Source organism: Lycium ferocissimum, chromosome 7, assembly GCF_029784015.1.
Source record: "Lycium ferocissimum isolate CSIRO_LF1 chromosome 7, AGI_CSIRO_Lferr_CH_V1, whole genome shotgun sequence".
NCBI classification, from domain to species: Eukaryota; Viridiplantae; Streptophyta; class Magnoliopsida; order Solanales; family Solanaceae; genus Lycium; species Lycium ferocissimum.
The window spans coordinates 57,640,407-57,667,238 of NC_081348.1; the positions used below are offsets into that span (position 1 = coordinate 57,640,407).

Here is a 26,832-nt window from a genome sequence, read left to right on the forward strand (position 1 = left end):
TAGCACTACAATATACATCATATAAATGTTAATCACATCTAAAATTATTTGATTTTATACAATATGACCAACGAGCACTACAGAGTTTCTCATGTTTCTCGTCAACTCTCTTTTCTATCAGTAATTAGTTGACAAACAAACAAAAGTTTAGGAGAATCACATGCAACTGCTTCAATTCACTTCCCCTTGGCTCTTCTAGCACATATTATCTGCTACTATCACCAATGATTGTCAACTCATAAAGCAACCACTCAGTTTAAGTACCACTTCCTTTCATAAAGATTTGTTTTACCCATCAAGAGTGGATTATAGTGATACTCACTAGGCAGCTCTGATAGCTCTTCCAGAATGGTCATGAAAGTAACAGCTTGATGATCTTTTCATACAGGCACTTAATTTCTCGAAGGCATCATGAAATTAATTCCATTGCGACCTCATGCTGGAACTGCCAAACTCTCCTCTATATCTTTGAAGTTCTCTTGCATCTTTGTGGAAGGACCCTTGCCTGAAATCCAACAGATTGAAACTGAATTAATAGTCTAAATCATATGCAGAAAAAATTACACTTTTTCCATGTTTGTGACTTCAGAAAACTTCACAGTACTTGCTGATATTTATGTGACTTGCAGAAGAATGTTCATGTGGCTTGTAAAAACGTATTTGGAGTTGTAATGAGCCATTTAGAGAGACGTATCTTTTCTCTATTTATGAAAAGATTCAGAAAAATTTACTGTAGGTTCTAAATACAGTAGATTTTTAACTCGTGTAAAGAAGTGCCTCAACCAATAAGATCTAGCTGTGGTAACAAGATTGAGGACGTGGAACTAGACAATCATTGGCTCAAATACCTCTCAGACATTACTGTTTTCACATTCATGGCTAATAGTACATGGCTATCTGATGCACAACTTAAATAATGTGTAAATAGCACACTCATGTTTTGCATTGACCATCAAAAGGGAAAAGGAAGACATAAAATAAATGCAGATATGCGGCAAAATATGACCAAAAAAAATTATTATTAAAACGAACCATCATTCTTTTCCATTTTTCTCCTGCTGCGCCACAAAAGCTGAATTGGAGTGCCTGCAAATCCTGCACTTGTCCTCAGTTGCTTTTCCATGTAACGACGGTATGTCTCAGAAAAGAGCTTTGCATCGTTAACGAAGAAGACAAATGTAGGTGGTCGAATAGCAGCCTGTAAAATAAAGGCAGGTCATGAGTTTATTAGGTTTTAATGAATGTCAATTCAAGTCACTGAACTGTAATTTTAGAGACAATGATAAATATTATCCCTTTTGTTTGGGAGTAGGTCAAAAATAGTCCCGAAAGTATGCTCTGAACAGTGTGGGTTTTTAAGTTTGTTAAAAGTTAACACTTTTGGTCTCCATCAAATATTAAACGAACACCGTCTGTTAGATTTGACATGAAATATGCAAAAAAAAAAAAAAAAAAAAAAAAAAAAAAAAAAACAAAACAAAACAAAACAAAAACAAAAACAAAAACAAAAAAAAAACAAAAACACTAGGAATCATTTTACAACACACTTGCACCCCATGCCATGTATGTTAATATAAATTCTGTTAAATCTTTTCCATTTTAATCATGTATGAGTATCAATGCGAAGGGGCAGCCAGCTTGGAAGTAAACCTCTTACAGCAGTTAAAACAACACATTAGCTATAATATATAATCTTCCTGCCTCCTAATTAACAATAAAAGGGATTATATTTTCTTTGCGCCAACAGGTTGTCTTTACTACATGTTTGCCAGTTATACATCCTCCAAGGTCCAAACAAGTACTAGTTTTTTCTTGTGTAGAAAATAGTAAATGTAAATGCATCTTTCCAAATGAAATTTACCTGAGTGCTATAATAAACACGTCCTCTCTTCCCACCTCTAGTCCTAGGAGGTGCTTTAAATGCAACAGCTTCCCGCACAACTTGATTCAATATCGCAGTAGTCAATCTTCTTGATCTCTCTTTTTCCACCGCAGCAGCAGCAACAATGATTCTAGAATATAACAATAACATATAAAATTTTATTTTAAACAGAAAGAGTCTAATACAGAGATCGCCAGTGAGACCAAACAAATGCTGCAGTCAAGAAAATGCTCTCCATTTTACTTCCCTCCCTGTCCCATCCAAGCCCCCAAAAAGTAAACAAAAAAAATAAAGATGTACTGGAGATCCGCAGGAGATGATTCATGGAAATATCTAACCTTCGTACTCAGACAAACCATGCAAAAACAAGCCTAATGATTTTTGCATGGTGGCTAAAGCCAAATGCACCACATAGATACAACAGAAATGTCCTATTACTGTTCCTGTCTGCCCATTTTAACCAGTTTTCCTTTATATGTTTCTAACCTGTCTTAATCCAACAAAACAGAGTACGTAGACAAACATCTCATGACTCTCCACCTTAACTTTGCATAACAAGTCGCATCTCATCAACCATTAAATGCATTGCATCTAGAAATCCATTTGCCCTAAGCATGACATCAATCTATTGAATGACGGCCTCAGGAGGGATTACAAAAAAAGGCCCTAATTTCTGAAGCTTCTTATTAGCTATAGGAGGTCCAACTACTATTAGTACCTCTCATAATACTCCTTGAGTTATCCCTTAATGCTTTTTTTTAATTTATCAAGAGAGTTATCCCTTATTGTTTTTGAGCATTAAGCTCGGAACTACAAAGTTTGAGTTGTATAACAGCCGCGACAAAAACATGATATGAGGGTATTTTATTCCCTGGTCTAGTAAGCAAATGAAACAACACATCTGATCTTCAGTATAGATGCCAAGTCAATTGCAACTGATTTTCGTCTGAAATATGGCAATATATTTTGTAATGCGAGAGAGGAGCAAGTATAAACTAAGAAACCGGATGGAAAAAGGAACATACTTTTCAACACTGTTCCCAGCTATTGCTGTTGAATACACAATAGGTGCCCAACTCAGAGCACGAACCTTCCGTCTAACATCTTCCTCATAAAATACAGTAGTTTCTTGGTTCTTGTTGGGGATCGTATCCCACTTGTTCACAACAATGAGGCAACCCTTCCCTTCACTCTCTATCCTTTCTGCAATTTTGCAATCCTAAGAAATTGCAAGGAAACAAATACGAGTTTACATGTCAACATTTCTGTAGCCACACTATGAGCACAGAGGGACCTACTCTTCGCCTAATAATAAAGAATGACATATGCTCATTGCTGTAGCATGTGCCTTTTCTTGGAGGAGTTTTCTTTTATGAGAACCCCAAAAGAAAAGAAAAAATGTTAAACATATTACCAATATTTGGATTATCTAAATTATTCAGTATGTATATTTGGTCCAGAAAAGAAGAAAGAGCAAAAATAAGGGAAAAGTTTACAACATTGTGGATATTTCAAGGAAGTTACTTTATTCCTTCCACAATCACTTGATTTGATCTTCAAATGTGAACAGAAATAGAAGTTATTATAGTTTAAAGGATTCTTGTTAGTACTTGCAAGAACACTAAAGATACTGCTTTGTGAAGCCTGTAACTGAGAACAACACTCTTCGGAAATTTTCTACTTTTAAGTTATCCTACCACCACAACCTGTCTATATAGTGCTTCCAGCAACTTAAAATCTGTAAGTTATCGGACTCTATGGGACATAGGAGACCAACAGCAGCAACATAGACACTTATTTCCTGATGATGTAAAAGAGATAGAAAACCCTGAATGGAAGTCCCTCCCTCAGTTTGTTCAAGGAGATGGGGAAAGACAGTTGATCGCGACCCCTTTGGAATCCTATTGGCTATTGAGTGGGCTTCAGATGAAAAAAAGCATCTTTAGAGACCTTTCCCCTTGATAGTAAGATAAGCTCCAGAACCAGCACAACCGCATTCTCCATGGGCTGGCAGGGCTGGCCAATGAGGTGAGATTTGAGAAGATGGTCATACTGACCATTGAATACTTTTTTTTTTTTTGATTAAGCACCGGGTGTCCGAGTCTCTTTGAGCCCCGACTAATCCCGGGGGTGCACAGGCCCTCGGCAAGGAGTTTCCCGCAAGTGCACCACGGGTAATTCGGGGTTTCCCCAGTCCGATGGCCCTCAGAAATTGTTTGCACCCAGCGGGTTTCGAACTTGAGACCTTGAAAGGGAGCACCCCAAGGCTCAAGTCAATTGCCACCAGGCCAACCCCTGAGGGTTCCAGGCCAACCCCTGAATACTTTTTGCACTTGAACCCAAAAGATAAGCCTGAATTGAATTTGATTAAAACATCATCTCTTTCATATTGAAGAAAATAATATCTGTCATTCTTTCTCCTGGAATACAAATCATAACATGGGCAAATAAACCACCCGAAGCGACACTTTGTTCCACTCCTTTCATTTATACTTTAAGCGTGATTGCTATGTTATATACTTCCTCGACCACTTTAAGAATGCTAAGCCTTATGTGACAAAAAAGAATAGTTTCCAATAAAGTTCATACTTCAGGTACAAATAGTAATCCTGAAGGCACAAACAAAAACAATTAATAGATAGTGTGTTTCACAGTCCTTGACAAAGGACTATAAAAGAAATGACATCTCACAACGAAGTTCAGCTTAAACTTTACTTATGACCTCTTTCCTGAAACTCAAATGTACCTGTTCAGTGATGCAAGCCATAGCCTCAATAACAAGAGCCACAACATCTGACCGACGAATTGCACGAAATGATTGATTTACAGATAAAGCCTCTGGTTTGCTACCTGATGAAGCCACTGCAGCCTTTTTTCTTATTCCAGCAGTATCTATCAGCCGAAACTTCTGCAGAAAAGGAATATTAAAATGTAAGTTTTCCTCAGCCACTTCAGGTGATAAACCAAGGAACTCCCATTTTATCCCAAACCATTTTTATAGAACTTATACAAGGACGGGAAGCAATGTTGATTCTGTTCCGTATCCCACACAATTGCTTTCTCGTTTATTTCAATTGTGTTTTCAGTGTAAAGAGAAATATAACATATTATATAGATATTTAACTAGATTTTCAGGAGGCTTAAAAATTTCTTGACCGCATTATGTACTTCGGTAAAGTTGACCCACTCGTTGTGTGATATCAATGAAAACATCTACTCTGCTGTATATTAGGTTCAAATAAAGCGAGTAAAGGTTGAAGTGCAGAATAGTCGTCGAACAACAAATCAACACTGCAAAGTGAGAAATAAACACGAGCAACAGTTGTTGTATATACTTGCAATAAATTGTCTCACTAACAAAAATAAGCGGGTCAGCATATCAGAATGTGATCAGGTAGTAACTGCCTTGACTGGAAGTCAACCTAGTCTCAATATGCTTTTTTCTTCCGTTGCAAGGTCTCATACTAAAATATTTCCTCATTAATTTACTATCTGGGAAATAGTGCATTTATCCTCGCAAATGCAACACTTGGGGCAGAAAATCACTGTATAAGTGTGATGCAGGCATAACTTTTTGTTCTGTCAAATGACAATTATAAGAGTTAAGAAAGGAGGACTCATGTTCCCTTGCAATAGGAAAGCACCATGATTAATAAAAAGCCATCATGCTAAACACAAAATGCAAGAAGGAAAAGAACAAGTGCAGCCCAGTTACAATTTGTCTGAGTAATGTAAAGAAGCAGAGACAGCCCAATATGATCCGGCCATTCCTATTCCCAAATGCAGCAAAATAACTACAACTCAAGCCCAAACAAGCGGGGCTCAGCTATATGAAACTTTTATACCCACTCCACTCGATTTGAGCCAATTTCATTCCACTATTTGTCTTTTAATACCTCAAAGACCTATGTCAAGTAATTGGTAACCTGGATACCTATCTTTTCTAAAAGTCTCTGCGAGAGGAATGTAGATCTCAATGCAAGCTCCTACGTAAGTTGAGAAAGATTCCCCTTTCTGTCTAAAAGGGGTGGATGAAAAGCCCATATGGAATTCTGACGTTTGAACTGGTATGGAACTGGCATCACCATCTCACTTAAAAAGAGTTGAAGATTGAAAAACAACATATAAACTGATAAAGTAAGTTGAAGCAACTCCAAAAACAGGCTCAAGCTTCCCAAGAACTTACGGCACCCTCAGATAAATTACCCGGCCCAATCCAATATCCTTGAGTTCTATACGATTCTACGCGGTGAGAGACAACACAAGTTATTCCATCAATGAAATCATGTACAATAAATAACCTCGGAGGTGGGGAAGGACGCATTTCGTAACACGATTTAAGGCTATTCCCAAAATACTGTATAACAAACTCACTTGTTTGTCAGATATAATCTCCATACTCTCTCTCTCTCTCTCTCTGTGTTTTTTGAAACTGGTAACTATTGTATATATATATATATATATACATAAGTGGCCAACACAGTACATGGGTTGTACTGAAACCATATTTACAATTGTACTTCAGAAGCTAAACTGATCTACCTCATATTGAATCTAGCACATCAATTATGGTAGCAGTATCATCTGAAAATATCTGTTTACACCAAAAACATAATAGCAAAAGACAATTCAGTTTGATTTTCTGCATACTATTCTCTATATTTTCAAAACATCTTGAGTTCCTCTCCTTCCAGATTGTCCACCAGATGCAAGCAGGGACAATTCTCCATCTGCTTCTGTTCTTTGCCATAGACCCTGCTTCCTCCCAACTCTGTAAAGCTTCTGTAATCTTTCCAGGCATGATCCAGGATATGCCTTTAAGGTTGAAGAAAATTCTCCACAGCTGTTCGGTCACTTCGCAGTGTAGGAATAGATGGTTAACTGTCTCTGCTTTATCTCCACACAAAAAACATTTGGGACGCAATGTTATCTGTCTTTTCATTAAATTTTCCTTGGTGAGGACAGCTACCTTTGCCAAGAGCCACACAAAACAAGCCACTTTGTGTGGGATATTAGTTCTCCAAATATGTTTCCAAGGCCAATTATCAATCTGCTGATTAGACCGATTCATCAACCTATATGCTGCATACACCTTGAAATCACCACTGCTGTTACCTTGCCATGTCAATACATCTTCACCTGCTTGTACACCACTAAATTGTGCAAGTATGCTGTAAAATTCAGTTACCCTGTCCATCTCCCAATCATTGAGTAATCCTCTGAAAGTTATATCCCAAGCTTGAGGTGTCCACATTTCTGCTATAGTCTTCTGTTGGTGAAGCACAAGATTGAATATGTCGGGGAAGTGTACTTTAAGAATCCCTATTTCATGCCAGTTTTCCTCCCAGAAGCTAGTTTTGTTACCATCCAGGACTTTGATCTTTGTTTTGCTTTTCAGTTCACTCCAAAAGGCCCTGATGGACCTCCATAAAACTAACCCCATATGGTGTATCAACCTCCTTGGTCATCCATTTGTCTTCCTTCTCATATTTTGCATTTATAACTTTACCCCATAGAGTCCGATTCTCATTGGTAAGTCTCCACAACCATTTCATCTTCAGTGCTTTATTGTGAATCTTCAAATTCCTGATTCCCAGACCTCCATATTTCTTTCCAAAAGTAAGAGCTTCCCATTTGACTAGATGATACCCTTTCTTTTCTTTGTTACCTTGCCATAGGAATGCTCTCCTGATTCTGTCCAGCCTTTTAATGACCCCTGCTGGGATTGGAAACAAAGACATCATATATGTAGGAAGAGCATCTATGACTGAGTGAATGAGCGTCAACCTACCCCCCAAAGATAAGTATTGAGTCTTCCATATAGCCAATTTCTTCTAACATTTTTCAATAACACTGTCCCAAAGTCCTATGGATTTAGATTTTGCTCCCAGTGGCATTCCTAGATAAGTAGTTGGTAAAGCGCCAACTTCTCCACCTAGAATTGCATTTAGTTGTGCCATCTCTGTGACCTCATTGATGGGGAATAACAAGCTTTTCCTCCAGTTAATATGTAAACCAGAAACACCTTCAAACAAGACTAAGATCACCCTCAAGTATCTCAACTAATCTTCTTGTGCGTCACAAAAAATGAGTGTGTCATCAGCATACTGGAGATGTGTCACTTCCATGCTGCCCCTATCAGCTGTAGCCACTTCAAAACCTTGAATCCACCCATTTAAACTAGCTGTTTTTATCATATTATTGAGGCCTTCCATAACCAGAAGGAATAAAAAAGGAGACAGAGGATCTCCTTGTCTGAGACCTCTTTGTGATCCGAAAAAACCAGCAGGAGAACCATTAATAAGAATTGAGAAATTGACAGTTGTGATGCAATGCTTGATCCACTGAATCCATTTATGCCCGAAGCCCATCCTTTCCAATAGTTTTAGCAGAAAAACCCAATTAACATGATCATATGCTTTCTCAATGTCTAACTTGCATAGAATTCCAGGTTTTTGTTGCTTAAGTCTAGAATCCACAGCTTCATTTGCCACTAGCACAGCATCCATGATTTGTCTTCCTTTGATAAATGCCATTTGTTGAGAATCTACCAGCTTTGTCATTACCCCTTTCAATCTTTCTGTCAACACTTTGGAAATTAGCTTGTAGAAACTGCCTATCAAACTGATAGGCCTGAAATCCCTCAGTTCCTTTGCCCCTTTCTTCTTAGGAATCAATGCAATGAAAGTAGCATTGAAGCTTCTTTCAAAGAATTCTTCATCATGGAAATTCTGCATAGCATTCATTATATCATGTTTCACCACTTCCCAGCATTTGATGAAAAAGCCCATGGTGAAACCATCTGGTCCTGGGGCTTTATCGGCTGCGCACAACTTCAAACATTTCAGTACTTCTTGTTCCTCAAACCTGCCTTGTAAAAGATCCCTCTCTTCCTCAGAGATGACAGGGCATCTTTCAAAATGACAAGAAGGCATCCATTCTTCAGTTTCTGTATAAAGCTGCTGATAAAAGTCAATGATTTCCCCTTTAATTCTGACAGGATCCTCAGTTAACTCTACTTGAACTAGCAATTGATCAATGTTGTTTACCTCTTGTGAGCATTAGCCATTTTGTGAAAGAACTTAGTATTCTTATCACCTTCTTTTAGCCATAAGGTCCTGGACTTCTGTCTCCATGAAATCTCTTCATTCTTGACAAGTTCCTCATACTCCATATAAATTGCAGTCTTCTTTGTTATTTCCTCCTCAGTTAAAGGTCTGTCACCAAGTACTGAATCCAGGTCTGCCATCTGCCCCAACAATTTCTTTCTTTGAGAGTTCAAGTTTCCTTGCTCACTCTTGCTCCATTCCTTTAGCTTTGTTTTAAGAGCTTTCAGTTTGCAAGCAAGAATGTAGTCAGGTCTCCCAATAAAATTAAAAGAACTCCACCAAACATTAACTCTATCAGTAAAATCTTCCAATCCCATCCACCAATTTTCAAACTTGAAATAATTTTTGTTTTGAACCCAAGTACCACATTGTAATGCTACTGGAAAGTGATCAGAAATTAGCCTCTGGAGAAGGGATTGTTTGATATTATTGAAGCTGTCGTCCCATTCTTTAGAAATAAGGATCCTGTCAATTCTTGAAGCTATATCGTGATGATCCACTTTGAACCAAGTGAAATTTCCACCCTCAAGTTGGGTATCAATTAGGTTCATATCTTCTATAAAATCAGAGAATTCCACCATACCCCTTGTTCTAGTATTACAATTCCTCTTTTCTGAGCTAAATCTAGTGACATTAAAGTCACCGCAAACAGCCCATGGTCCTTCCATCAGTACAGACCCAATCTCATCCCACACTATCCTCCTTTCTAAGTAGGAGTTAGGTGCATATACCCCAGTAATATGACAAGAGAAATCCTGCAATTGTGCTTCAAATTTACAAGTCAAAGTATAGGCACCAATTTCAAGCACTTCCCCCTTCCAAACCCTACTGTCCCACACCAACAAAATACCCCCTCTTGTACCACAATCCTCCAACCAAGCAAACCTCATCCACCTGCCACCCCATATCTCCTTAACCACCTCAATAAAATTCCCCTCTAGTTTAGTTTCCTGGATACAAATGATATATGTATTCCAGTCTAGTACTAAACTTTTCACCATTGTTCTTTTAACCTTTTTGTTCAATCACCTAACATTCCATGATACCAGTTTGAAATTCACGGATCAATGTTCATCGGAGTTATTTCACAAAGACTTGCCAGGGTAAGGAAGAAGGGGGGAACAAGCACACTTGGAGAGCGCAGTACAACGCTCTGACCCGAGTAGCATGGGGCACGTGGAATCCCGTGTGAATCAGCAAGGACCACCTTGCAAGGCTAAATACTCCTGGGTGACCGATAGCGAAGTAGTACCGTGAGGGAAGGGTGAAAAGAACCCCCATCGGGAAGTGAAATAGAACATGTAGTCGAACTCCTGCCCTTATTCCTTTTCCCATTGCTTTTGTATTTGACATCAAAAGTGATTAGGCCTTTCAATTCCTGGGCACCTTTGAATCTTGTCTTCTTGCATTCGAAATCTGACACCATCCTTCTAGCTTGTCGACTACTATCGATTTGCTTTAATAGTTCCAGAGCCTCCTCTTCGTGCCCCTGCAAATCCCCCCCAAGAATTTTGCTTATCTTGATCATGTTTTGATGTACCCATACTGTTGCCTCCATCTCTTTTTCAAGAAAGGATTGTTGTTGTTGAATGAGCAAAGGTTCAGCCTCTTCAATTTCCTAGTCATCTCTCAGAATAAGTGAATTCTCCCCTGCCTGAAACGTCTCGCTATCTTCGCCAATTTTGTCTTCAACATCCTTTTCGTGGATTGTTGCTTCTCCAAACCCTTCTCGTTGTCTGAGCTCCCCAATTTCCATCCCCTTTGTGTTCGTTACCATCTCTATAGAAGAAATAGCGACTCTTTCACCCTGTGTGTTTGCATGCGTGGAAGACTGTTCTAGAAGAGAGATATCCAGTGCTACGGTCCTTCTGTCATCTGCTTTTTCTTCCCATTGAGAATGTTGAATGCCATTGAAAATTAAAAGCCCAGCTAAATCAGGCCCATCTTCCCCTTTTGTAATATTCAGACTTGGGCTGTGTGGGGAGGCCCAATTTTACAGTTTCATTTAAAATTTTCACAAGCTGGTCACGTGCTACTGCTGCATCAGAACCTCCAGCTATTTGACAACTACACACCACGTGCTTTCCCCAGTTCAAATCCCTAAAATTCGGGGATTCTCTTATGTTACAAGTCAGATTCTCTTTTGTCCAGCGGTCACTACTGCGACTTGCAACCTTGACTGTCTCTTCTGCAATCTCTTCTCTGACAGCTCCGGTGGTGGCTTCCGATGGAGTTTCAACCCTAGTTTTGACTTCTGCCCATATCGGGATATGATAAGACAATCCCTCTCAAACTATTGTCACTTCTCTTGGAAGATCTCTGCCATCATTGGATACCAAGATTCTTGCCCATTTGAGATGGTTTTTCAACTCTGTCTCTTCTTCCGTAGCAACCCATCCTCCACATAGATCTCCTATTTCTTGGAATACTCTCTTGGACCATAGATTCAGAGGAACACCAACTGCTTTGATCCAAGTGTTCTTGACTGAAACAGAGTCTGACAAACACCCCACCATGGCGCTCTACCATTCCAGTAGGAACCTGGATTTTTTCCAGTTCCATTGGCCTTGAAGAATCTTCTCAGCCATGAACCTATTAGGGAACTCGAATAGAAATAGACCACCATTCATCTCATAAATATTGACCCCAATTGCCGAATTCCAGTTGATTGATGTCCACCTTCTCACATCGGCCAAGGTGGGTTTCTCATCTGCTTCTTCTCCACAACACCCTACTAAGCATCTCTTTAACAACCCATCATCCTTGGAGCCAGTGGAATCACTGATATCAATGTTTCCCTTCTTCGTTCTCACTTCTGCTTCTCTGAGACTCTTGGATTGCCATTTGCTTTCTTGTACTGCCTTAGCGAAAGGGTAGTTGGCTCCAGTGCGTCTTGAAGGAACTATTATAACCAGCGTTCTCACTCCTCTCTCTCTGTGTTTGAGACTATTGATTATGAGATATAGTATTAATCAATTACCAGCAAACAGATATGAATGTATGGAAAGCTGATAATTTATCTATAAACTAAAAACAAAAACCTCATAGTCTACTAACTAGTAACCCCGAGGTCAAAATTCTAAACCAAACGGAAGAAAATGCAGGGCCTTCAAACTTTTAGTGTCAATAGCCAGTATCATGCGGGGTGGATGGATTTCAGTCAAAGCCCTTAAAATAATTCAACATTCCTTGCACCGCAGGGTGCGGCCTAGTGATTAATGAAGTGGGTGCAAACCAAACCATTGTTCAAATCTCAGTAGAAACAAGACACTAGGTGCTTTCTTTCCATCAGCCTAAGTCTTAGTAGGAAAAGTTACAGGGTAACTGCTGATGAGAGGTATTAGGTACCCGGTGGAATAGTCGAGGTGCGCACAAATTGGCCCGAACACCATCATTATTAAAAGATTAAAAAAATCCATCATTTCTTAACCTAACCACAGAAAAGAGTACCACAACATCTTGAGACATATTATGAACTTTCCGCACACCAGATTCATTCACATCAAGCTGAGATTGCTGAACACAGACTCACCTGGCCATCTGGTCCAGCGAATTCTGTATCTATAGCATCACGAGTAGTTCCACTAACCGGACTAACTATTGTTCTGTCCTCTCCGACTAAAGCATTCAAAATACTACTTTTACCAACATTTGGACGACCAACAATTGCGATTGCAGGAACGTAATTTTCTTCTTCAAGATATTCTGGCCCCTACAAAATATTTAAAAAGTAAATATTAAAAATATGCGTTTAATATTCCAGCATTGCAATACTAAACTAAAATATGCTAGGAAATTTTAGAGAGACTCCAAAGATGATAGTCAGAGACCAGAATCAATTAACAAGAAGTTCACAGTCAACAGGTTTGCATGCATTTTGTATCATAGGCTATAAAATGTCATCACGAAAGCAGTAGGAAATACTAAAGTTCGTTCCCCGCTGCTTCACACGCGAAATATGATTGTATAGATAAGCAACAGACAGACATAGAGTAAGCACAGAAAGAGTAAGACATAATACTCTAGTGGGACTCAAGTAGAAGCTGATTCGGAGTTGAACATTGAAGCGCACTACAGTCCACTTATAGTAGCTACTGCCTTTTTTCAGAATGCTTTATCATCGCTTTTTCGCTTTCATACTGCTTTGATTTGCTTGTCCTTATCTAACCTTTTTTGTCAAGCTTTCTCTTGAGCTGAGGGTCTTTCGGAAACAGCCTCTCTACCTTCCAAGGTAGAGGTAAGGTCTGCGTACACTTTACCCTCCCCAGACCCCCACATTGTGGGTTTTTCTTTTTTTTTTTTTTTTTTAATTTATTTATTTATTTATTTATTGGTAAAGGCCCACATTGTGGGATTTCACTGGGTATGTTGTTGTTGTCTTACCTTTATATATAGACAAACATGTGCGCGCGTGTGTATATATAGTATGTACATGTTAGAAAAGAATAGTAAAATTTATGGATAGAGAAGGATATATTGAAAATAACTAGATCTCCGGCCAAAAAAAGGTTACATCAAATTAATAAGCCCTCCAATCTCAGCGAAGGTCTAGTGATATCGTGAGAAAGGCCTATTGCTTTACACATAGAGGAGAAAGAAGTTCACACATTGCACTAGAAGGGCGTACGAGCAATTTTGCCTCTCTGTTATTCTTATACAACTAAATAAATGTTCTCTCCCCTTACTATATACATCTGACGAGGAATACAACTCTCCTTGAAAGTTTCCTTTTTCTTTTTGATAGGTACAACAATTGTATCAAATGAAAAGGGATCAAGACGATGAAGGAGGAATAAAAAGTTAACGGGTTGAGGCAAATAAAAGAAAACAACTATAACAAAATCCAGAACTAATTTCCAATGCACTTCATTGTTACCTTTCCGGAAAGAAAAAAATCCTATGCGTTATGTTACTAAGACGAAGTCCAGGACATGTACTCCCCAGTTTCTTCCTTGAATATTTCACTTCATTGGGAAAAAAATAACTCTCTTCTGAAGCCTTGACCTGGAGGAGCTGAAGAGAAGATCTTTTTGGCTGTCATGAGGTTTCCATCTTCTACAGCAGTATCTCATGGCCCCTTTAAGCAATTACTTCTTCATCTCAAACCCCGTGTGATTGATCCAATATAAACTATACATTCCTTTTCTTAACTTCATTTTAATAGTTAGACATATAGAGGAAGACTTTAATCTGCTTCATTCCTCCGATAGCTATACAGATAAATACTATGCATAATGTTTTCAGATTCTTTACATAAGACTTTGACTCTGGCCAACTTTTGGTTTTTTGCTTTTGTAGTTTACTTATTTTTGGAATATGTAACTTAACCTATTCGCGTATACATTCTGGAAATAAAGCATAGAAATGTTCCTGAGAGGCCTAGCCACTGAGAAAGTTTACTGATCTAAGCAAGAGGAAACCTAATCTCAGTGCCGATAAGAGTACCTGAACTTTCGTTATCCCTGAGCAAACAAGATCTAGAAGCTCTCCAGTTCCAGTTCCAGATACAGCAGATATTGGAAGGGGGTCAAACCTAATAAATTAAACAAAGGAACATATTTTATAAGATTAAACAAAAGTAACATTTTAAACAGCAGTCATGAAGTCACAACATCTATTAATACAGGACGACTCAAAGCCCTTGGATCTAAAAATTATGTTGCTCAGATCCTTCAAAAGTGCCACAGATGTGTGTCGGTCTGTCGAATCCTCCAAAAAACTATTTAGGATCCAACACGGGTGCGGCAGCATTATGGAGGATCCGAGCAAACATAGTCTAAAAAGGTTAGGGAAAAGAATAGCTAGTTTTTGAAAAGCTCAAAGGAAAGAATGCAACAGACTTTCCAATGAAGGAAAATACAGAAACATCTAAAGGAGAAATTCATACAACTTGAAAAAGGAGCGCCAACTCTTTCCATTTGCATTGACCTATCTCAACCACAGGAAGCCAGTCTAAATGTCACCAATAACTATGTAGGTTGTATATTCATTTATTCAAAATGGAAAACGTCCACAAGATACATATTCTCTTACCTCTATTAAGTGACATTGGTATGTCAATAACTCAATAATATGATTCTATAAACCACAACCAAGTCCTTAATCTAATGGAAGTACGTTGGACATGAAGTTGGTTGTCACACTTGACACATATAGTAGGTTTTGACTGTTCTCTCTTTAGATATACCATGAACTTTGCAAATTCTCCAGTCATTCAGATCCAAAGAAGGGATTTAAATACTACACCACCAACTCTTGAAGTATAACGACAGATCTCTGGATCTCTTTAAGTAGGCTTTATATTTGCTTTTATGAGGATATTTTTTCACTGTTCGACCAGTTATATTTTCTCTTGTAACCCATCCTCTTCTTCCCAGACATACTAAAAAACGACTCAAAAAAACAAGAAAAAGAAACAGAACTGCAGCTATGATGAATTTTCTAACCGCAACACTTCAGTTTGTATCAATCTACACATATTAATCTGCACTTATGGTATGAAAATAATGAAATATGCCAGAATAATCAGCTCACCCCAAAGACCAAAACTCTGATGCTTGTGAGATTCCTTTGCGTGGAGATTCACACTTGTTTACAGCTAGAATAATACATTTGTCTGAGTAGTGCTTGCGTAACCAATCAGCTATCTCCACATCAGCAGCATTTAGACCTGCCTGTTTAAAAATTTGTTACTCCGTCTGACCATATTAAGCAACACTTTCACCACTAATAAGGATAAGGCAATGTCTCATAATCAGAATATGACAACAAATATAGGTACAACATTCAACTGTTAAGCACTTAGTTCTATTAGCTGTAAGATACATGAGATGCTTCAGACCTAGAAATATTTCTTGAGAACTTTCGACAACTGTTAATAAAATGACTTCCCAATTATATCTAGTTCACAAACCAAGGAATAAAAAGATGTGCATGGAATCAGTAATATTCTTCCATCAATATATTTTTTTCAGATAAGTTTTCCTTCCATCGAAACTTCTCATGAACAAACTGCTGTATCAAGTGATACAGAGCAAATAGAGAAATTTGATTCTCCTGATAGGGAGGTTTATCAGGATTAGGGGTATAGAGAGTAACGGAGGGCAAGTAGAGGATGGGTTGAAAAAAAGGGGACAAAACTCATTATAATGGGTCAGGGAGAATGTTTTCCTATCGGGCCTTAGGGAAATCGTTTTCCCTTAATTTCAGCGAAACATTTTCCTTAGAAAAATACATTCCCAGGTATTTAGTGAAACCAAACAAAGAAAAAGAGGAAAACAATTTCCAGGAAATGTTTTCCTTCATACTAAACACACAATTTATCTTGTTAACTAATCTTTCAGAATATAGTATCCAAGTAACTCTACTAAAGGATATACCTGGCCATCGACAAGGAATATAATGACCGATGACTCTTCAACAGCCACAGTAGCTTGTTTCTCAATCATAGTAGGCATTCTAGCAACAGCAGCCTCTCTGGTAGCAAGTGGAATGCCCTCCATTCCAATTGTTGTTGAGACAGCTAGTTCTTCCATTAGATCAGTCTGTGATTTCGAAATAGTAAGCACACCTCCTGTATCCACCACCATAAATTCATGGTTTCCCCAAAATGATCTACCATACAAGCGATCCCTTGTTACCCCAGGTTCATCTACCACAATGGCCCTCTTCCCCTGTTGAAGATAAACCAAGCATCATGAAGAGAAAGCCAGAGCAAGAAAAAACTCATATAACGGAACTGGACCATTTAGTAAAGATTGTCAAGGTTTTATTTCCTGGCAATCAAAAACCAAGACAAGTTTAGATAAAATACCCCAACAAGACGATTAAACAGTGCTGATTTACCAACGTTCGGTCTTCCAACAATTGCCACCTTAGGAAGAAGATGATCAGGGGTCTGCAAGTAAACTTTTATTGGTCAAGTCAACCATAGAAATCTAGATCTTCCTATAGATCTCAGAATATTAGTAGAGCCAAATCATATAGACAATGGATACACATCGAGCGTAGATCTTCACATAGAATCTAGAAACATTAGTAAAACCAAAAATCATATCAACAGTGGATAAATGTCCAACTTCCATATTCCTTCCACACAAATCTCGAGGAGCAACAGAAAAATTGTGGAAATTGTTCACTTTGGTTGCTCTGATCATCTTATGGAGCTTCAAGTAGATAACTACTAGGTTATGGATCCAGTAATTAATCACATTCACACATACAGTTGAAGACTATAACACACCCCCTAAATTTGAGAACATATCTCAATATTTCAGTGCACTTCAGCAAGTTTGTCAGCAGAAAGGTGAAACTCAGAAACTTTCTTGCAAAGTTATGAAACTCTCTTCTTAAAGTCTAGGACTTTTTATTGAACGAAAAAGAACTCTTGCATGATTAAAAAAGTTACATACTCCTAGATAAGGTTTCAAAGAAAAATAGGCATGAAAACTGTAACGTTCTATTATATGATTCACCGTGTCACTGATTCCTTTAGAACAAGTTCCTGTCATTCTCTTCATCAAGATTCCTCCGGAGATATGAATATAATTGGATTAGCAGGTGGGTTATGAGCATTAGAAGTAAACTTCACAGCTGTGCAACTTTCATGCCAGAGTCCATAACATGAATTGATGAGCAACGATGTCATCCGTATGATGAAGCAAGGAAGAGGTCAGAAATTTAGCACGAGTGATGTTGGAAAAATCAGCATGCAGTTTACTCTATGCAACTGATTTTTTCCAAGGAAGCAGAAAGATAAAATTTCTGGAAAAGCAAGGACATAATAATAAAGGTGACATCCCTGGAGAGGGGCGGGCCAATTATCCACAGAGTTTAAGAAGTGTGCCACTAGTCCTCGGGGATTTCTCGGTTACTGGGAAAAAAAAAAGATGGCATCCATGGAAGAGACACCGTGATAACATTCTTTTCAATATTTTAGACCCCTAATGAGCGTCCTGCATCCAAAGAACCTGGTAGATGATTATAAGTATATTAACATCACATCTGAGAATTTCAGTATTTATTCAAGTGAGACATTAATATAGAAGTGACTGTATGAAGTCTAACATCAAATAGGTTTATTACCAAGATATCATTACACTAAATAGTTCATCCCTTAAGAATTAAGCCTTGTATTTTTACTATCGCTAAATAGGGATAGCACTATTTATCAGAACTTCTATTGGCATTACAAAACTGTCCTCTGAAAGGACTTAACCCGAACAAAAAAAAAATCCACTGAAAGGTAATAGCTTTTTTTTTTTTTTTTTTTTTTTTTAAGCTGTCTGCATAGTTCCTCAGACTAGTTGCACTTTGTTTCAATATTTGTTACAGAGAGATAGTGGCTGCTTGAACTTGCTACTGTCCAGTCGCTTCGGCAGCTCAATAGAGGAGTATCTTAGATTCAGAACACGTAGCTACTCATGATTACTAAATATAAGTTGAATCATCATATAATAGGAGTTGAGTCAACTAAAGAAAGATGTAGCTACTTGTGGCTTAATCATAATGTAGAAAATGAGGACAAGTAATTACTTCAAAAAGAGTAATGGTCAAGGCTCACTTCAGGCTCTTTCTTCATTTCCATGATTAGCAATCAATTTACACAAATCAGACTTAACAAATAAAGGGAAGAAACTTTGAGACAACTATATCATATTGTCATTTATGAACAAATCTCTACTGCAGTTTTTAAAATTTTCTGAGTGAAACCCTTAAGTATGGGAGTAGAAGCTCCAACAGAGTAGTAGATGAGATACTAACATTTTTTGAGGTATTTTTACGTCTCTTGTCCTTGTCTTTTGGACTAGATCTCTCTTCTTCTGCAATCAACAAAGGAAGAACATATTGAGCATCAAATGGCTAGAAACGATATAGGATGCGACAATTGTAACAGTTTAGCAAGATCTTATACAGTATATTGCATTTTGGTCTCATGTACCCTGCAATAAAATGATTAACAGCCAAATCAATTTCCAAAGCTTCAGCGGTTAAGGACCTGTAACAAGATTATCCACAGAACTACATCCATTGCAGTATCAGTGAACCTGTGTGATAGAGTTACATGTCGGCACTATGCTGGTAGCGTGCTATTTACGAGGAAGACCTTCAGTTGAATTAACATTTGCAGGATAGGAATTGGGAAATGCAAAGGCCCTATGTTTGTGCAGATAGAGGAAAAGAGAAGATAGATTTTGCAATTCCCTGCTTAAAAGGTTAAAACTTCAATCATCAATGGAAAAAATAAATCTTTTACTCAGGACAGTTTAAACTTCAACCAAGATTTTCTTTAACTCGAGTGATATTCCCTTTTGTTGCCTTACATATTCAACTAGAAAATGTGATCTAGTTTTGAAGCTAAACGGCGGCCGAAGACTATAATTGGTTAATTTTCTATACGAAGACCAAGACAGTTAAAAATAATTTTTTTTTTAAAGTAAATATTTTTATTACTGATGGGGGAAACCCCGTATATAAGCCGTATACCAAAAAATTAGAGAACCTACACCACAATATGGTTCTCTACAAAAGAAAGCCAACAATCTATTCACGTAGGAACCTCATGGGTACACAAAAAAAAAACCAGAAACAAGTGACTATTGTGTGATTTTACAACATTCTCAACCCCTTTAAATGCCCTCATGTTCCTCTCTTTCCGTAGAACCCACATAATGGCTAATGGAACAATATTCCACGCCTAAGTCTTCTCGAACTTTTTCTAAAGGCCCAACTATGCAACACCTCACTGTTCCTGGCAACACCCATTGTATTCAAAACTAATTTAGAACCACCCACCACAACCGCGTAGCCACCTGACAACGCAACAAGAGGTGGTCTACATCTTTACCTGAGCATTTGCACATGGAGCATCAATTAACACATGTGATCTTCCTCTTCCTCAAGTTCTCTGCTATCAGAATAAGTCCCCTTGCTGTCAACCACACAAAGAAACACACTTTCTGGGCGCCAATAAATCATTACCTTCCCCCCTTCTCCCCAACAAATCATCCATCTCCCTACTTTGAAATCTCATCTTATACACTAGTAAATTTTCCCCTCTCCTTCTCCTTCATCATTCTCCTGTCTCTTCCCACCCGACAATCCTTATCTCCAATCCACTTACTTCTCTTGCCTCCTGTTCAATGTCTGCAAGAAGAATTAAGACTCTATCATCCTTTCCCTTTCAAAAAATTAAGTTACCCCTTTAAATGCCCTCATGTTCCTCTCTTTCCGTAGAACCCACACAATGGCTAATGGAACAATATTCCACGCCTAAGTCTTCTCGAACTTTTTCTGAAGGCCCAACTATGCAACACCTCACTGTTCCCGGCAACACCCATTGTATTCAAAACAAATTTAGAACCACCCACCACAACCACGTAGCCACCTGACAACGCAACAAAAGGTGGTCTACATCTTTACCTGAGCATTTGCACATGAAGCATCAATTAACACATGTGATCTTCCTTTTCCTCAAGTTCTCCGCTATCAGAATAAGTCCCCTTGCTGTCAACCACACAAAGAAACACTTTCTGGGCGCCAATAAATCATTACCTTCCCCCCTTCTCCCCAACAAATCATCCATCTCCCTACTTTGAAATCTCATCTTATACACTAGTAAATTTTCCCCACTCCTTCTCCTTCATCATTCTCCTGTCTCTTCCCACCCGACAATCCTTATCTCCAATCCACTTACTTCTCTTGCCTCCTGTTCAATGTCTGCAAGAAGAATTAAGACTCTATCATCCTTTCCCCCTTTCAAAAAAATTAAGTTACCCCTTTAAATGCCCTCATTTCCTCTCTTCCGTAGAACCCACATAATGGCTAATGGAACAATATTCCACGCCTAAGTCTTCTAACTTTTCTGAAGGCCCAACTATGCAACACCTCACCGTTCCCGGCAACACCCATTATATTCAAAACTAATTTAGAACCACCCACCACAACCGCGTAGCCACCTCGACAACGCAACAAGAGGTGGTCTACATCTTTACCCGAGCATTTGCACGAAGCATCAATTAACACATGTGATCTTCCTTTCCTCAAGTTCTCCGCGATCAGAATAAGTCCCCTTGCTGTCAACCACACAAAGAAACACAACTTTCTGGGCGCCAACAAATCATTACCCTTCCCCCCTTCTCCCCAACAAATCATCCATCTCCCTACTTTGAAATCTCATCTTATACACTAGTAAATTTTCCCCTCTCCTTCTCCTTCATCATTTTCCTGTCTCTTCCCACCCGACAATCCTTATCTCCAATCCACTTACTTCTCTTGCCTCTGTTCAATGTCCGCAAGAAGAATTCGTACTCCATCATCCTTTCCCTTTCAAAAAATTAAGTTCCCCCCCCCCCCCCAAAACAACACACACACAAAAAAAAAAAAAAAAGATCAAACTTCTTCCCCCTTTCAAAGAATGGCTAATGGACAAACATTCTCCTCCAGTATTCCTTGCTTACACTGCTATTATTCGTCAATCATATGCCCAAATCAAGATTTGAGGGCAAAACAGTCACTTCTCACAAAGAAGTTTTTTTTCCTAGAGTCGTTATCCTTCCCTAAAACCAACTCCCAGATCATTCCCCATGGTTTCTGGATCAACCAAACCCAAATTATCAATTTCAGAGGGAAGTAGTTCCTTTTCTATCGCTGACGAGCTCATTGAAGCAATTTTGTCCACGGGAAGGGACAATCTGGCCTTGTCAAAACCCACAGGCAGGTTTTTTACACCCTCTAACATTTTTCCAATTCTGTAGCTCTATTTTCCAACCTTTCTGAGCACAATCCAGAACTCCTAGGAGGAAATTTTGGATTGTTGGGCCTCAGCGACCTTCCTAGAGTACTCCTGACAGTTGAAGCTTTCTTTAGTGAGGCGAATATGAGTTACATTGCTCGATCTGGACATTTCGATACCCCTCTTATCTTTACTTTCAATTCGGAGCTCATCGGAGCCATTTCTGCGGCCATCCCTCACTTCTGAAACATTAGGATGAAGAACGAGGGCTTGGTGCCCCTCAATGACTCTTAAGATAGGTTTCGCAGTTGATTTCGAGGTTCGTTGGGGTGGTTCCACAGTATTTCAAACTTTTTCCAACATGGGAGCCCTCTTTGCATGTCTCTGTTATATGAAGAAGTCCTATCGGTTCGCCTCAACTAATCCGGTCTGAACCAATTAGATAAGTGAACCAATGTAAATTTGCTCTTACAAGTTCACTAATCCAAGGGAAAATAGGTCTTTTCCCCTTTCTTCTAATCCCTTCTCCCCCACTTTCTGAAAGTCCCTTCGACTAGCCCTCTTTCTTAGCCGTTTCCAACTAATCCCCTATACTTTCTGACCCCCTAGCTTCTCTCCTTCCCATACACTTTTTCCCGACTCCTCCCCCTATTTCACTCCCCTCCATCCCTATCCCTATTTCCATCTCCCTTTTTCAGAATTTCAAGACAATTATGGTGATAATTAGACTGAAGCTAGATAACCCCACCCCCAACCCCCAACCATGGATACCGAGAACCTTCCTTTTTTTTCTAACAAACAACCAACAACAACATACCCAGTGAAATCCCACAAAATGGGATCTGGGGAGGGTAGAGTCTACGCAGACCTTACCCCTACCTTGGGAGGTCCCCACAAACTTCCCCCAATTCACTTAGATAAATCATAACCCAAAGATGCACCGGCAATCCAACACGCTCCTTTCTTCTATGTACCTCACAATAAAATTAATCAAACCACCTCTCTAATATATAGATAGTTCTCCCCCATACATCTAGCTCCTCCCTGAACTCACTTCACTTCTGCCTCTCTAGCAAAACGAAATAGGAGGGACTGCCCATCTTCGAAACTTTCAAACTTGTCGTCATTGACCATGTCTTTGTTGCCCATTTGGTGACCAACTCCGGCGAACCCACTCTTTTGGAACCTTCCTATCAGACAAGTCTTTAAGAACTCTTCCCTAGCCACGACCTGACCTCCAGATAGACTGAAAATGTGTTCCTTTCATGTATCTTTTCTCCTGCACTTACCAACCAAATTCGAAGTAGGCAACACTAGAGCTTCCTTGTAAGAATGCACGTTGATCATCCTTGCTTCTAGAGAGGAGTTTCTCCCTCTAGACATTGTGGCAACAATCTCTCTCACATACTGCAGCTTGTACAGACTAAATTCAATAGACCAAACAATAACGGAAGAAAAAGCTCTGTAGGTCATGTTTTTATCTCTCCCCAACCTTGCTTTGCTAAATAGTTTTTAAAAATACAACAATACAAAACCCTCATATACATGGCATATACAAAAAAGTATCGAGCCTAAACAAAAATATAGTTCTCTACGAAAGACACACACTCATCTAATAAATAGGAACGTCATGATTACATCAAAAGTTAATAAAAAAACAAAAAGGCATGTGCTAATTTATATGAAGTCCTATTTTCCCATTCCTTGAAAATGCTCTCCTATTCCGTGCTCCCCAAAGGGGTAACTTCCCGAACTCTACATCTCCTTCTTCTCCCCCTGAATGCCCAACTATACAACACATCCTTTACTGTTACGGGAATTCGCCATGCATTCCTAACAAATTCAGAACTATACACCATAACTGACTGTTCTTGCTATACTGAATAATAAATGTAGCAAAGAAACACTACTAATATTTATCATATATCATGCTCCTTTTTACCACTCCGATAGCTACCTTCATCAAATCATTATATTTTGAAGAGAGTGCATTGCATGTTTGAATAGATCAAATGTCTCAATAAAATAGTTACAAAACACAAAACTATACAACTCTTGATGCCGCCTCAGAGAGTTGTCTAGCCATCCTAATCTTTGTGAGTGTGAAAGTATATAGCAACATAAAATCAATCCTCTAAGTGTATAACCAGACTTGAACAGGATCCTCCTCAAGGAATGCCAATGTATTTGATCCATAAATTTCAGACGCTAGCTTGGTGGTCATAATTGCACCCATTCACACCCAAGTATTAAAAACATTGTTATAATAAGTCTTTTTCTACTATCCTTCTTGCCAATCCAACTATTGAATCACCTAAACAAACCCCACCATCCCAATGAGGAAGCAGCACCAACATTTAATTACTTGATTGAGTTCTCCAAGTTATACAAATATATCCAAAAAAGGAGAAATACACAAAAAAAAAAAAAAGAACTGTACTTACCAGAACTGAAAAAGAAAACCGCACAAGCAAGAAGTTTCCATGAATTCCTAACTCTGGTTTCTATGGTACGACGTAATATATCTTTTCTCGGTGAATAACTTTGAAGGGTGTGTAATAGTAGTGAAGGGAGGATCAGTGGAGTTGAAATACATTGCACCCATGCTTATTTGTGACAACAGTTTGGATTTTTCCCCGCGCGCACAAATATATCAACCATTTGTACTTAATTAAAACATTTTGGGTTCATGGTCACAAACACACTTGAACTATCACTTTTTTGTAAGTTTCACACCCCAACTATCAGTTATTCCCTTGTCCTACCTGAACTATCACCATCTATATATTAAAACACACCTGGAAACTAATTAGGAAAACTATCAGTTGTTCCTTTCCTTTTTCCTACCTGAATTATCACCCTCTACTCAACTAGGTGTGTTTTAGTACATAAATGGTGATAGTCCAGGTAGGAAAAGGGAACAGTTGGTGATAATTTAGGTAGGAAAAGGGAACAGGCGAACCACTAATAGTTGGGGTGTGAAACGCGCGAAAAAGTAATAGTTCAGGTGTGTTTTTGACCATCATCTCAAACATTTTCAACAGTTTCAAGAACCAAATGCTGAAGAATGATAGCTGAGGGAAGTACACTTTACATCATACCAAAACGGGGTCAGTTTCATCCCACTCAAAAGTCAAAAAAAAAAAAAAAAAAAAAAAAGAGGGAAAATTACAGCCATATACCATTCCATCATCTAGTTTACAAAATAATGTATATAGTGTATAGGTAGTGTATAAAGTATACTAAATATACATATAATATACAAACATATACACATAATATACATACCTATACACTACGGACCCGTTTGGCCATGAGAATTTTTCACTTTTTTGGGGAAATTTTTTTCACTTTATTTGAAAATCAGCATTTGGCCATGAAAAATTCCAAATACAATTTTAGAAAACACCTAAAACCCTGTTTTCACTTTTTTCACTTTCAGTACATTCAAACAATCAAATATTCTTTGCAACAAAAAGTATAACCAAACACAACTCCAACTTCAAAATTTCAAATAAGGTGAAACATATTTGGTTTTCATGGCCAAACGCCTACTACCTATACAGCCGAAGTGTATACTTCGGCCATGTTTGGTAAACTAGATAGCCGAAATGTACATTTAGGTAAAAAGAAGTGGAAAAGGGGCGTAAAAAGATAAAGTGAGTGTAGGGAAAATAGAGATATAGGTCACCTATAACCAGTTGTCTGGACAAAGACTCAGAAAATTCTCTAACCACAAGTTGGGCTTCACGTTCAAGTACTTCAACATCAAGACTGCTGTCTTCATCTTCTTCATATTCCTCAAATACAGACCCTCCAATTATTTCCTCTTCTTTATCTTCATATTCATCTTCTTTACTAGCGGACAATTGTACGTCTGGTGGAAGGCAAAAAGTCCTGCTAAGATTGCAGCGGCGTTGGCGGAGGTGGGAGAGAGAGAATGGCGGTGGGAGAGAGGGTGAAATTGATGGAGAGAGATAAGAGAGAGCTCTTGATAGAGAGATTGCTGGACTGAGTTCCATTGTTGATACTGTTTTGCTAGTTGTGAGAAAGAGAGAGAATTAGTGAGGTTTATCCTTGTTTTTCTGAGACGAGAGAAGTTGGTATTTTACGGAGGAAAGAAATTTTAAATTAAGGGTGTGTTTGGTAAGGAGAAAAATATTTCTCGTGTTTGGTTTGTAAAGATTTTTGGAAAATATTTTCATGAGGATTAGGGAAACAAGATAGGTGCGTACATTCTGCCGTATCTAGACCCACCTAATGAATTATACTGTTTATGTTATTGTTATTTATATTGAGATGTAGGGAAACAAGTTCAATTGACTCCTCTAACAGACTAACACACCCCACTTCCACCTTCCATAACCCTATCCCCCCACGTTGGCCCACGCTTACGTTGCTTGAATAGATTATATACAGATACTTTTGGAATAATATTTTCTAATTATTTGTTAAACACCATAAATAAATTTAAAAAATCACTTATTTCCTTCGTACCCAAACACACCTGGACTCTCCTTGTATTTTGAAGTTATTTAAACTACGGGTCTGGATGAATCTTACTCCTTAAAATACTTCGGAAAAAAACATTCAAATTTATTCCTCTAAAATTACTTATTCTTCTTTTTTATCAGGACCTCTAAAATTGTTGTCTCTTATATTAAGGTTGGAGTTTGTTAGTGTCAAGGTCTCAAATGGAACTAAAGAGGAAAAAAATATGTCTAGAGACAGACAGTCTAACTTCTCTTTAGAAACTACCTAACAACCACACAATGGAGATACCCGACGAACCTTCGACACACCGGACACAAGTCACCTCCTCTAATTACCACCAAACTCTCTCAATACCGATGACACCACCATGGAACTACCTAAGGAATCAACAAAATCATACAAAGATAAGGTTATGGAGAATCAAGAAAATTCTGATTTTACCCATTTCCCAAATTACGAATATCACAAAGGAAAGTGAATCAAACTTTGAACCCCCAACAGATCTATACGCTATTAATTTGACGGAAGACAAGCAAAATCGACTCTACTATCCTTGGAGATTCTCAGCCATAATTAAAATCTTTGGCAGGAGACTCAACCACCAATATCTCAAA

General features: G+C 38.4%; 1 protein-coding gene across 1 annotated transcript; it reads right to left on the bottom strand.

The window, feature by feature from the left end:
- LOC132065750 (uncharacterized) lies at positions 1–25,822 on the bottom strand. Its single transcript, XM_059459276.1, has 12 exons — positions 25,416–25,822; positions 18,754–18,812; positions 16,805–16,888; positions 16,371–16,664; positions 15,526–15,665; positions 14,437–14,524; positions 12,524–12,703; positions 4,629–4,790; positions 2,908–3,101; positions 1,862–2,012; positions 1,033–1,198; positions 1–505 (listed from the first exon to the last, which is right to left on the bottom strand). The coding sequence occupies exons 1-12, from the start codon at positions 25,744–25,746 to the stop codon at positions 435–437; spliced, it is 1,920 nt and encodes a 639-aa protein (XP_059315259.1). The 5' UTR covers positions 25,747–25,822; the 3' UTR covers positions 1–434.
- Between the last annotated feature and the right edge of the window lie 1,010 nt (positions 25,823–26,832).